This window comes from Octopus bimaculoides, chromosome 7, assembly GCF_046866305.1.
Source record: "Octopus bimaculoides isolate indiv1 chromosome 7, ASM4686630v1, whole genome shotgun sequence".
Lineage (NCBI taxonomy): Eukaryota > Metazoa > Mollusca > Cephalopoda > Octopoda > Octopodidae > Octopus > Octopus bimaculoides.
The window spans coordinates 47,508,558-47,522,393 of record NC_142934.1 but is presented as its reverse complement, the minus strand read 5'-3'; the positions used below and the strand labels follow the sequence as shown (position 1 = coordinate 47,522,393).

At 38.8% G+C, this 13,836-nt stretch overlaps 1 protein-coding gene across 2 annotated transcripts in view; it reads left to right on the top strand.

Moving 5' to 3' along the window:
• The first annotated feature begins 2,924 nt into the window (after positions 1-2,924).
• The window catches only part of LOC106883658 (uncharacterized), a 44,387-nt gene continuing 33,475 nt past the window's right edge, over positions 2,925-13,836 (top strand). For both annotated transcript variants that reach the window (XM_052969475.2, XM_052969474.2), the window contains exon 1: positions 2,925-3,242. In XM_052969475.2, the coding sequence (XP_052825435.1) occupies positions 3,149-3,242 (94 nt within the window). In that variant the 5' untranslated portion in view covers positions 2,925-3,148. The remainder of the gene's footprint in view (positions 3,243-13,836) is intronic.

The window sequence follows — 13,836 nt, the reverse complement described above, 5'->3', positions numbered from 1 at the left end:
AGAGAGAGAGAGAGATTGATAGGTAGATAAATAGATGTGTAGATAGATATAGATGACTGTATGTGTGTGTGTGCATGCATGAGTATGTGTGCATAAATGTGTGTGCAGGAGTGTGTGTACAGGAATGTGTATGCTTGTGACTTCTTGTCTTGATATCATGTGACAGTTTCAAATGAGTGTCACTGTCATTTGTTTCCAATATTCTGTAGAAAACTGTTCAGCTATGGGAAAATATTACTTTTGTTTAGAAACAAGCAAGTGCTGTTGGCAAGAAGGGTATCCAGCCATAAAAAAGTCTGCCTCAGTAAAACTCCATCCAACTCATGCAAGCATGGAACAGATGCTGTTACAATGAAGATGATATAGATGATGACTAGCATAAATCATGGCACAAGAGAACTAACATCCTTTTATGCAATAGAAGCCAAGATGGGAAAGGGAATGAAAAATGGTATGTTGGGAGCTTGGTTATACAAAATTTGGATGTGATACGGAAATTTGATTATCAGATCTGGATTCAGCGTCAACAATTTAGTAGAAAATGATAATTTCTATACCTATAATAAGAAAAAATAATTGTCATTTGTTTCTTAATGAAATCAAAATTGCTCAAGATTTGACCATCCTGTATTTCTCATGGTAACCCAAAATCGCATTATTCAACATGTCCTTCCTTTCTATTATAGAATGACTTGCTTTGAAGAATTAGATGCTATTTCTTGCAAGTTTGAATACCCATATACAAGCTCCTTTATTGGATCACACAAGTGGAGTAATTAAATTGAGTTTTCTCCCACTGTTGACAGAAGTATAATAATGTTATCTTAGAATTGAAATGCTAAAATTGAAATGATCTAAGTTAATTATCTCCCTCCCTAATTAGGTGTACTGTTACTCACTACCACTTTGATGACTTGGTTCATCAATTTGATGTCTATAATTGTTCCTTTCTGAAGTGTCTTCTTGGCATTGTAGCAGTTAATGACACTATTGCTACGTTAATCACTGGGGAAAAACATCTTGCTTAAGAGAAAACCTCAAAGTATTGTTCAGCCTGCTAGAAATAGCAACCTAATTTCCCTACAATTGTGGTAAATAATGAAAAGATGTATTAAATACTGTAGTCCTACATAAATCTACAAAGATAGGATGGTCACAATGGAATGGATTGGATCATAGGTCTACTCAGTTGCCTTATGCAATCAACATTGATATTTTGGAAATAAAATTTTTTAAGAATGTTGTTACCTTAATATTTTTTAAATGTAGAATACTCTCCAAAACAAAAAAAAAAAAAAAGGAAAAAAACTGTAAACTTTAAAAGCAAAATATTGGTGTTAGGGAAAAAATTTGAAATGCTGTTATAGTTTTTCTTTTTTACATTTTCTGTTGGCAAAATCTTAATCTCCAAAACTCTGTTGCTGAAAACAGGTACCCAAAGACATTTTGGAAAGGAAAAAAAAGGTGGGTGGTCACAATGTCCATTTGGTACATTCACTTGGAAATCACCAAATAATGTCAATATTTCCCACTTTCAGTTTATATTCACTAACTGAAAGAACATTTCCCCTCTTATATGCATGTGTACATTATGTGCAACAAAAATATAATTCTTGTATGTGTTGTGTACATATATACATTCATATATATTTGTGTGCATGTGTGCGTGTATGTATGTGCGTGTGTGTGTGTGTTTGTGCATCATCATCATCACCATCATTTAATGTCCATTGTCCATGCTGGCATGGGTTGGATGGTTTGACCAGGGCTGGTAAGCTACACCAAACTCCAGTCTGATTTGGCATGGTTTTCTATGGCTGGATTCCCTTCCTAATGCCAACCACTCCAAGAGTGTAATGGGTTCTATTACGTGCTACCAGCATGGGTGCCATTTGCATGACACCAGTATCTTCCATGATTGCGATTTTGCTCAGCTTGATGGATCATCTTCTCAAGCATGACATAATGTCAAAGGTCTCGGTTATTGCCTCTGTGAGCGCCAGCACTCGAAAGGAACTCATCCACTTTGCCTCAGTGAGGCTCAACACTCAAAAGGAACTCAGCCACTTTGCCTCCGTGAGGCCCAATGCTCGAAAGGAACAAAGCCACTTTGCCTTTGTGAGGCCCAATGCTTGAATGGTGCTCTTTATGTGCCACTAGCATGGGTGCCAGTTACGTGACTCCAACATCAGCCATGACTATGATTTCACTTGGCTTGATGGGTCTTCTCAAGCACAGCATATCACCAAAGGTTTCGGTCACTAATCATTGCCTTTGTGAGGCTCAAAGTTCGAAGATCATGCTTCATAGCAGTTAAAGTGCTAATTCTACTACTACAATAAGTCTCCTGGAGACTTATTGTAGTAGTAGAATTAGCACTTTAGCTGCTATTTCTAAATTTCGGTATGTGGTGAAGCAACTGTTGCTGATCCCTTAATTATGTTTATAAATTTAAAAGAACTTTTTTATATAAGTTCTTTACCTGTAATGGTTTTTTACATACCGAACTACTTGGTAAAAATTATTAATTATTAATTTATTAATAAATTAATAATCCTTTACCCTATATCTGTAATGATATATATATATACACACATACACACACACACAGAAAATGATTTTCTACCTGTAAAAGTGTTTAGATTAGGATTCTGGTTCTTACAGGTGTGTTATGTACATGGAAAATACACGATTTTATTATCAATTCTCACAGTTCAGCCATAACACTATTATTCTATCTTATATATAAATATAATAAAACTAATTTCCTGTGGATTAAGATAAAAACGTATTTTTCGACGAAGAGCAATTAAAAGGGTTATTAGAGATCACATAAAATTCGAACCCACGCACTTAATAAATCACACTACAAAGGAAGTGGAAGACGAATTCAGATGAAAGCTGCTTTCTGATTGGTCAACACCATCTCTTAATTAAATCAATATAACAATAGTATGGATGATTCTGAATCTTGTGCAAGTGTTGGAAGCCAAGTGTAATTAGCCTGTTAGGCTACAGTGTACATATCGACATTAATGTTGATATTGTAGTTAATGTAGAGAAAACTAGCGTGTAAATATTATAAAGCAGTTTGCTCTGTTTTAGAGACGTGTCGCTGTTAATATAGACGAACAGTTTCATATTTGCCATGGCATCTCGCATCATCTTCTTGGCTTTACTTACTCTGTCTCCGTGTTATGGCTTGAGTGTTGGCACCAAGAAACTTTTACAAAACTTTGGAGGTCAGTTCAAGTATTTCTAATTTCTGATTTCATTTTTCTCCTTACACATTACTCTTATTTATTGTCTATATAATATAATGTAATATAGTATAATATAATGTATGTATATATATATATATATATATATATATATATATATATATATATAATGTTATTATATATATTTATTTTCTGTAAGTTAATAATTAACTCGGACAAAATAAATTGGTTAATAGATACCAGGGTAGCAAAGATCACAAAATGACTGTGGTGTAACTCCTGTTTATGAGGTAGAAACTCCTTGTTATTTTGGGTACTTGAGTAAATTTATATATATATATGTGTGTGTGTGTTTATAAACTGTTTGTTGCAAATATGTATATTGCCAAAATTATGCTTTGAGTGTCGATGCTGAAATTTGTTTCTGTACGTGTCTTGGTTACCCCTAATTTAGAACATGAACAAGATATCGGACCTGAAGTCATTGATTGTTATTGCGGCGTAGTTAGACAATGCAGGCTCTACCTACCCCTAGAAAAGACAAAAAAACTGTATTTTCAAACTGAAATCTCTTTCAATTTTGATATCTCTGTTCACTCACGGCTAATCTGAATTGGAAGTAAGCGATTACGCATCAAAGAGGCCTCTACACGGTCGATCGTTCACCTTGCTACAGATAGCAGTCAAATCTTCTAATCACTTACCATCTTAAAAAAAAAAAAAAAAGTTCGGACGCAGGCAATTAGTCTGAAATGGTCTTTAAAAATGTGCAGATATTTTTTTAGTCAACCGTAACGAAACAGCGAAACAGGTATCTCTCTCAGAGAAACAGGTATCTTTCTTAGAGAAACAAGTATCTCTCTTAGGTCGTGAATTAATTGAGTAATACAGGCCATGATATAAAGAAAAAAGAAGAAAAAAAATAAAACAATGTGATGGTCACGGTTGCAACGCCTTTAATCATAGGTTTACTCGAACACTGTTGACTTGAGGCTAAACACCCCGACACTGCATACAGCGCTTGTTATTAAGTAGGATGACTCATGCCGACATTAAACTATCAGATTCTTCGAAATCTTGTGATTATTTCGAACGATGCTATATAAATCTGAATGGAATTCGCTCTACTTATTCTGTGCATTATGCCCCGCTCTTTCCTTCCAAGTCTAGAATATATAGGATCTTTATATTGACCAACATATACTCATATTTCTTTGTCTTATTCTTTTAAGTCTGAGGACTGACTACAGCAAAATAGGTACTTATTTCTTCTGGTAGTTATCGATTTTTATTTCTCGAACCGCTAAGTTACGGGGCATGAAGGAATACAACACCAGCAGCAACACCGGCTTGAGACCGGTGTAAACAAACATAGTCGCACACACAAATTAAATAGATACATGAAAAAGAGAGAGTATCTATATGGGTTGATATTTCATAATGAAAGATTAGCAGGAGTGCTCAATAAAAGTGGAAGGAATCACATACAGAGCAATAACACATGCACACCTAATACAAAAAGATAGGCAGTCAGACACTTCTGCTGCTGCTAAAGCCGAAAGATTTCCAAAAGATAATTGAAAGTAAACTGAGGCTGCTTTATTTTAATACCGGGGTCCTTAAACATTTTAGACCATCGACCCCTTCATGGAATCCTTGACCCCTCATCAACCCCTAGGCATGTACCAGAAAATAAATAATCATAATTATAAAGTAGATGTGCAGTTTCAGGCATTTATCCACCACTAGGGGTCGATATCGACCACTTTGGAGACCCCTGTTCTAATACGTAGTTTGACTTTATTTTCACATGTTCTTTTGTATTAGCTGTGCTTATAAGCTACTTTGTGTGTATATATATATTTATATTTATATATATATATATATATATATATATATATATATATATATATATATATATATAGTGTAAGTGTTTGTGTGCACAGTCTCTGTGTACCAAATTCCACTGACACAAAGGTATTGATCAACCTAAGGTTGTAGTAATTAAACAATGGTTGTTATATAGCCTTAAACAATTGATTCACTCAATACTGCATTCTATAATTTACTAAAATTTCTTGGTTTATTATATCAAGTATACAAACGGCCACATTAACTCTAAATTTTCATGCATAGGCATTCATATGTATTTTTCTCCTGATAAGTCCACACTATGTTCATTTGTAAAGGTCCTGTATATGTCTTGGGTCAGTTTGATATCTACGGTTGTAGGTAGACTGTTTCACTTATTGAAGAGGTTCAATAAGACTGAAACATAATTGAAGTTGTCACTGTTGTTAGTAATCACATTCATTCTCCCTTTACATTTCCAACAAGCCTGTATGAATAGGGGAACAATATTATTTACATTATTTACAATTGACAGATATTTGTCCTCATCTTGTTTGTTGTTAACACAACGTTTCAGCTGATATACCCTCCAGCCTTCATCAGGTGTCTTGGGGGAAATTTCGAACCTGGTTTCTCATTCCTAAGGTAATTTTCGATGTTGTTGTTATTATTATTATTATTCAGGTCACTGCCTAGAATTGAACTCGGAATCTTGTGGTTAGTAGCCCGCGCTCGTAACCACTATACCATATGCCCGTTAACAAACAAGATGAGGATTAATATCCGTCAATTGTAAATAATGTAAATAATTCCTCATCTCTTAAATATAGGACAGGGGAACAATATGTTCCACTGCTTTTCATGTTTTACTTTTTCTTTTTCTTTTTTCATTACATCTCCAGAATCTTTGTTTAAAACTTTTTTTTTTTTGCTGCTATTACAAATTAAGACAATTTTTTGTCGTAGAATCCATGTTTGTGAGAAGGTCTGGCATAAATAAATTTTAGAGGAGACTGACTTCTCGATCTGGCTGAAGTAACAATTTGGTGTTGGCAGAGGGGGTGGGAATAGAAGATGTCCTTTATACTGGAGTTGAAACTCATCAAAAGTACATGGATGTAAGAGCATTGTCAAGCACAAGGCAAATCTTGAAGAGAATTTTCTAAGCTGAGCAATAATATACAGAAGTTGCTGACAAAATGGTTCAGGAGTTAATCTTTGCAAAGGTACAGGCATGGCTGTGTGGTTAAGAAGTTCGATTTCCAACCACATGGTTCTGGGTTCAGTCCCACTGCGTGTCACTTTGGGCAAGTGTTTTGTGCTATATATTCTCAGGCTGACCAAAGCCTTATGAGTGGATTTGGTCGAGGAGAAACTGAAAGAAGCACATCATATATGTATAAATGTGTGTTATTTCTTTACTACCCACAAGGGGCTACACACAGAGGGGACAAACAAGGACAGACAAACGGATGAAGTCGATTATATCGACCTCAGTGCGTAACTGGTACTTATTTAATCGACCCCGAAAGGATGAAAAGCAAAGTCGACCTCGGCGGAATTTGAACTCAGAACATAGCGGCAGATGAAATACCGCTAAGCATTTCGCCTGGCATGCTAACGTTTCTGCCAGCTCGCCGCTGTATAAATGTATGTATCTCCTTATCTTGATATCACATGGTAATTATAAACAGATGTTACCATCATATGTGCAATGTCCTTCATTTCTAATATTCTGTGTAAACATGTTTGGCCATGGGGAAATATTACTTTGTTTGGAAACAGGTGGAGGTTGGCAACATGAAAGGCTTCCAGCCGTAGGAAATCAGCCTCAACCTGTCAGACCATGTAATCCTGGAATGTGAACATGTGTGTGTATGTAGGCATGACTGTGGTAAGAAGCTTGCTTCCCAACCACATGGTCCCAGGTTCAGTCCTGCTATGTGACACTTTGGGCAAATGTCTTCTACTCTAGCCTCAGACCGACCAAAACTTTGTGAGTGGATTTGGTAGATGGAAACTGAAAGAAGCTTGTCATAAATGATTATGATATATATATATATATATATATATATTTATATATATATATATATATATATGTGTGTGTCTTTGTGTCTGTGTTTGCCCCCACCACCACTTGACAACTGGTGCTGGTGTGTTTACATCCCCATAACTTAGTGGCTCGGCAAAAGAGACCAATAGAATAACTACTAGGATTATAAAAAAATATGTACTGGGGTCGATACATTCAAGGTGGTGCCCCAGCATGGTTGCAGTCTCATGACAGAAACGAGTAAACAGTAAATATATAATGTGTGTGTATGCATTACATTAAAAACTTTACTCTCTTTTTTTATTATTTTTCATATTTCACAAATATTCATACATAAATTTTGATGAATTTACAAAATGAATTCTCTTTGTATACATGTGTGTCACAGCCATATGGTCCGGCTTCAGTCCTGCTGTACATATTTAGTTATACTAAGTCAGAAAAAGACAGCAAGCTGGCTGAACCATTAGCAAGCCAGACAAAATGCTTAGCAGCATTTCGTTCGGCTTTACCTTCTGAGTTCAAATTCCACCGAGGTCGACTTTGCCTTTCATCTTTTTAGGGTCGGTGAAATAAGTACTAGTTGTGCACTGCAATCACTGTAACCAACTATCCCCTTCCCCCTAAAAAATCGCAGGCTTTGTGTCTAGAGTTGAAATGATTATTAAGTCAAAAGATGACTAGATATGTTGGACCATGATGGAGCTAGCCTTGTTACTCTGAATTCTGGTATCATACTCAACTAGTCGATTTCACCTTTCATCCTTCTTCAGTATTGTGAAGTGGTGTGGTGTTTCCTACTGCAGTAACCTCAAAGTTGTTTGTTACCTCCCTTACTCTCCATCTTCACTCCACTACAAAAGTCAGGAGTGTTACTCCTTCTTCTCTGCCTAAGCTATAAATAATTTCTAATTACATAGATAATTACGTAGGTAATATGCTGATAAGCTTTGCAAACACAGCTTAATTTGCACATTCTGGTTTTGAGAAATGTAAAATAAAAAACAATTCTCATTTGTTAAGTAACATTGCTGTGTACACAATCCCTGTCATATGAAGATTGGGCAAACTACAAATTGTATAAACTGGTTAATTAATTTAAGATATAATAACTATTTGTTCTGTTGTTGCCTTAAAGGCAATAGAAGCAATAAAAAAGAACTTCTCTGTCCTTTCTTCTGTTTGACCATCATCATCACAATTTAGCATCCCGTTTTCCATGCTAGTATGAGTAAGACAGTTTGACTGAAGCTGGAGAGGTGCATCAGTCTCCAGTGGCTTGGTTTCTATGACTGGTTGCCATTCCTAACATCAGTCACTCCACAGAGTGTACTGGGTGCCTTTTACGTTTTACTGGCATGGGTGTTTTTTTATGTGTCACCAGCATGGGTGCCTCTTATGTCTTGCCAGCATAGGTGCCTCTTATATGTCACCAGCACAAGTGCCTCTTAGATGTTACTGGCACGGGTGCCTTTTATATGTCACCAGCACGGGTGCCTTTTATATGTCACCAGCACGGGTGCCTCTTATGTGTCGCCAGCGCGGGTGCCTCTTATGTGTCGCCAGCGCGGGTGCCTCTTATGTGTCGCCAGTGCAGGTGCTTCTTATGTGTCGTCACCACGGGTACTTCTTATGTGTCGCTAGCACGGGTGCCTCTTATGTGTCGCCAGCACAGGTGCCTCTTATGTGTCGCCAGCACGGGTGCCTCTTATGTGTCGCCAGCACGGGTGCCTCTTATGTGTCGCCAGCACGGGTGCCTCTTATGTGTCGCCAGCACGGGTGCCTCTTATGTGTCGCCAGCACGGGTGCCTCTTATGTGTCGCCAGCATGGGTGCCTCTTATGTGTCGCCAGCACAAGTGCCTCTTATGTGTCGCCAGCACAAGTACCTCTTACATGTCACAGCACAGGTGCTTTTTCTGTGGCACTGGCCACAATTGATTTCACTTAGTTTGACATGTCTTCTCAGGCACAGCAGATCGCCAAAAGTCTTGGTCGCTGTCATTGCGTCCATGAGATTCATTACCTCGTCCCTCGTTTTCCTGAGTCTACCTCTCCTACAGGTTCCTTCCACAGTTAGAGATCAGCACACCTTTACATAATTAAAACCTGAACTAAGAAAAAACAAATTAACTAGTGCACACACTACTGCAGCTGTATGAGTATCTCCTGTTTTTTCGTGCATATCATCATCATCATCGTTTAATGTCCGCCTTCCATGCTAGCATGGGTTGGATGATTTAACTGAGGACTGGTGAAACCAGATGGCTACACCAGGCTCCAATCTGATTTGGCAGAGTTTCTACAGCTGGATGCCCTTCCTAACGCCAACCACTCCGAGAGTGTAGTGGGTGCTTTTACGTGTCACCGGCACGAAGGCCATTCAGGCGGTACTGGCAACGGCCATGCTCAAAATGGTGTATTTTACGTGCCACCCGCACCAGAGCCAGTCCAGGGGCACTGGCAACGATCTCGCTCGAAAGTCCTTACACATGCCACGGGCACAAGTGCCAGAAAGGCCACGCTGGGCACAGGTGCCATCCATATGTAGGACAATATTGCATAATGTGTCTCTTTTCCTATTCAAGAAAGGCTTGGATGTGTAATAAAAGGGAAATTTAGTTGCTATATCTAGTAAGTTGAGAGACTATTTAGATCGATGGGCCTCAACCATTTTTAGCCTATGGACCCTTTTTGATTACTATTTCATTCTGGTAGATCCCCACAGCCATTTAATATTTAAAAGCTAGTTTTATAGATGCTTATTCCAAAATTCTTATTTTGTTTTCCCATGTTCACTTGTATAGGTTGCTAAGAAACATGATAAATTACATAAAACGTTAGAGAAAGAAACCCAACTGGACCCTTAAAATACTATTATGGATCCCCAATTTACTATTTTGCTTGTGTGGACCCCCTAAAAATCGTATAAGGACCTCTTCTCCCCCCCCCCCCCCCGTCCCATTGAGAACCACTGATTTAGAGGATTCTTCATTTATTTATGGCTGTAGGTGTTTGGAATAAACCCCTCAGTTACCCCTTTATTGTTAATGCCTTATTAATAATCTTATTGGATTGTTTGGGTGATATCTCTCACATGTTTGGGTGACACCTCTCACATGTTATGTCTTTAGATGTCACCTCTTGTAATGTGTTTGGGTGACCTGTTTGTTGTGTCTTTGTTTTTTTGGTTTCATCTACCACATGTAAATGAAACCCCTCCCATTTGTTTTTGTTTTTTGCTTTCTATTTAAAAATAAAGATTATTAGCGATTGAAGCAGTATTAGTACCAAAAGGTAATCTTTGTATCCAACTTAATGTAGTTGTCTTGTTAGAATGCCAGATACTGTGTTATTAACCTTGAGAGATTCTCTCATATAGGAACATTGTGCATAAAAGCACTGACGTAAATTGTAGCAGACAACAGATGATTCTCATCTGCTGCAATTTATCTCTGCAACTTTGATGCACCCTGTGCCTCTTTGAGAAAATCTTTCAAGGTTAATAAAGCAGTTTTTGACATTTTAAAACAAAAGTAAAGAAACTGCCTGCTTTTCACTCTGTGTGGTTTAAGAATACGAGACAAACATGAGGAAGGTGAACAGATGTTATTATCAGTAATATGGCACCAAGAAATCTTAGAAGACCAAGTGGTGGTGGTATGTGTGTGGGGGGGGGGCTTGTGATAAGCTTGAGAGGGGACTGGCAGTATGACATTGTTGATTATAAAAAAAACTATAATATTGGGTTACACTGAAAGATAGGAGAGTCACAGTGAGAGGTCAACTTAGATATTTCTTTCTGGTGTAGATGATGGCAGGGGCCACCCTGACAATTTGTTGTTGAGCCCTAGGCTAGCTAGACTACTTCAATCAAAGACATTCCAGGATGGTTGTTCTGGCTATGACCACCCCATCTTTGTACATTAAGCATACTGTATCTATGACAGCCATAACCGATGTATTCTTTTTCAAAGACTAAGGTTTAATTTGAAAGAGATTTGACTGCTATTTGTAGTATGTCAAGTGACCACAGAGAGGTGTCCCTTATACACCAATGTATATATGTAGTAGTCCAAGGCAATCCTGATAGAACAGACCATGACCGTCCAGCTCACTTCTACAGCTGAGTGAACTGGAGCAATGCAAATAAAGTATCTTGCTCAAGAACACAACACAGCCTGGTCTGGGATTTTGAACTCACTACCTCATGATTGTGAACCTGACACTCTAGCCACTGAGCCATGTACCTTCACAGATTTCATTATATATATATATCTTTCGAGCGGGATCGATGCCAGTGCCCCTGGACTGGCTCATGTCCGGGTGACACATGAAATCTTTCGAGCGAGATCGTTGCCGGTGCCCCTGGGCCGGCTCTTGTGCGGGTGACACATGAGGTTTTTCGAGCGAGATCGTTGCCGGTGCCCCCGGACAGGCTCATGTACGGGCGACACATGAAATCTTTCGAGCGGGATCGTTGCCAGTGCCCCCGGACTGGCTCATGTGCGGGCAACACATGATATCTTTCGAGCAAGATCGTTGCCAGTGCCCCTGGACTGGCTCATGTGTGGGCGACACATGAAATCTTTCGAGCGGGATCGTTGCCAGTGCCCCTGGATTGGCTCATGTGAGGGCGACACATGAAATCTTTCCGAGCGGGATCGTTGCCGGTGCCCCTGGGCTGGCTCTTGTGCGGCCGACACATGAGGTTTTTCGAGCGAGATCGTTGCCAGTGCCCCTGGACTGGCTCTTGTGCTGGTGACACATGAAATTTCTTCGAGCGAGATCGTTACCGGTGCCCCTGAACTGGCTCTTGTGTGGGGTTGTTGTAGGATTTTCGAGCGAGATCGTTGCTGGTGCCCCTGGACTGGCTCTTGTGCGAGATGAGCGTGGCTGTTGCCAGTACCACCTGACTGGCCTTCATGCGGGTGACACGTAAAAGCACCCACTACACTCTCTGAGTGGTTGGCGCTAGGAAGGGCATCCAGCTGTGGAAACACTGCCAAATCAGATTGGAGCCTGGTGTAGCCATCTGGTTTCACCAGTCCTCAGTCAAATCGTCCAACCCATGCTAGCATGGAAAGCGGACGTTAAACGACGACGACGATATATATGTGCTGTGCGTGAGAAGACCCGGCAAGCCAAGTGAGATCATTGCCAGTGCCCCTGGACTGGCTCTTGTGCGGGTGGCACATAAGATGCACCATTTTGAGCGTGACCGTTGCCAGTGTCGCCTGACTGGCCTTCGTAGGGTTTTCGAGCGAGATCGTTGCCAGTGCCCCTGGACTGGCTTTTGTGCGGGTGGCACATAAAAGACACCATTTCGAGCGTGGCTGTTGCCAGTACCGCCTGACTGGCCTTCGTGCGGGTGACACGTAAAAGCACCCACTACACTCTCTGAGTGGTTGCCGTTAGGAAGGGCATCCAGCTGTAGAAACTCTGCCAAATTAGATTGGAGCCTGGTGTTGCCATCCGGTTTCACCAGTCCTCAGTCAAATCGTCCAACCCATGCTAGCATGGAAAGCAGACGTTAAACGATGATGATGATGGTGATATATACACACACACACACACACACACACACACACACACACACACACACACTCTCTCTCTCTCTTAGATTTATGCTTTCATATGTATTTTAAATCTACACTTCCATTCACACTCAATTTACACTTTCATTTACACTTAATTTACACTTCTATTCTAGACTTAAATTTACATTTTCATACATTCATGAATTTATACTTCTTTTCATACTTAAATTTATTTACAATTCCATACATACATACATTTTAAATTTTCAGTATACTAAGTGTACTATATTGAATACTTTACATTTATAGTCATCCTGTGTAGTGAGTCTATTGAAATAAAATGTTCACAGAGAAAAAACGTCCAGCAAAGTTGAAAAACTGGAGTCTTGCCTGTTAAGTAGACTTCCATAATTTTCCATATATAGATGTTTTCGATCTAGTTTGGATTCTTTGCCATCAAATTTGATGACAAAGAGTTCAAATTTGATGGCAAAGAATCCAAACTAGATCGAAAACATCTAGAACTTGCTGCTTTGCTAAGAAACAGCAGTTCCATACACTCAAGCCAGGTCTCTTCTCTGAAGATAAAATTTTTATCTGTTTTTTTTTTTTGTTTTTTTTTAACTCCAATATCCATTAGGTCATGGTTTCTTCCCCTCCATTCCCCACCATCCTCAAAGACCTTGTCTTTCTGCTCTAACTAAATCATATATAAAACTTACAATTACATAGATAATATGTTGCTTAATAAGCACAAAACTTAATTAGCACAATTGTTCTAGTTTGGGAAAATGTAAAATAAATAAATAAATAACAAATTCGTTTGTTACTATATACACAATCCCTGTCTGGAAGTTTACACATGCAACAACCCCTATAAACTGGGTCATTTATAAATGCATAATAGCCATTTATATTCTTGTTTTGTTGTTCACACAAATGTAGTAAAAAAGCATCATCACCTTTTCTCAAAAGAAAAATGTTTAAAAACAAAACTAAGAAAATACAACTTTAGCATAGGATAGTCGTGTATGTATGTGTGTGTGTGGCTGTCTGTTTGTAAAGTAGTTTGTATAGTTTGATAGATTCTTAATGTGGCCTTGTGTTGAACAGTGATATTTTGAAAGGATGATTACTTTGCTAATTAAAACACATGCATAGCCTATATTTCAT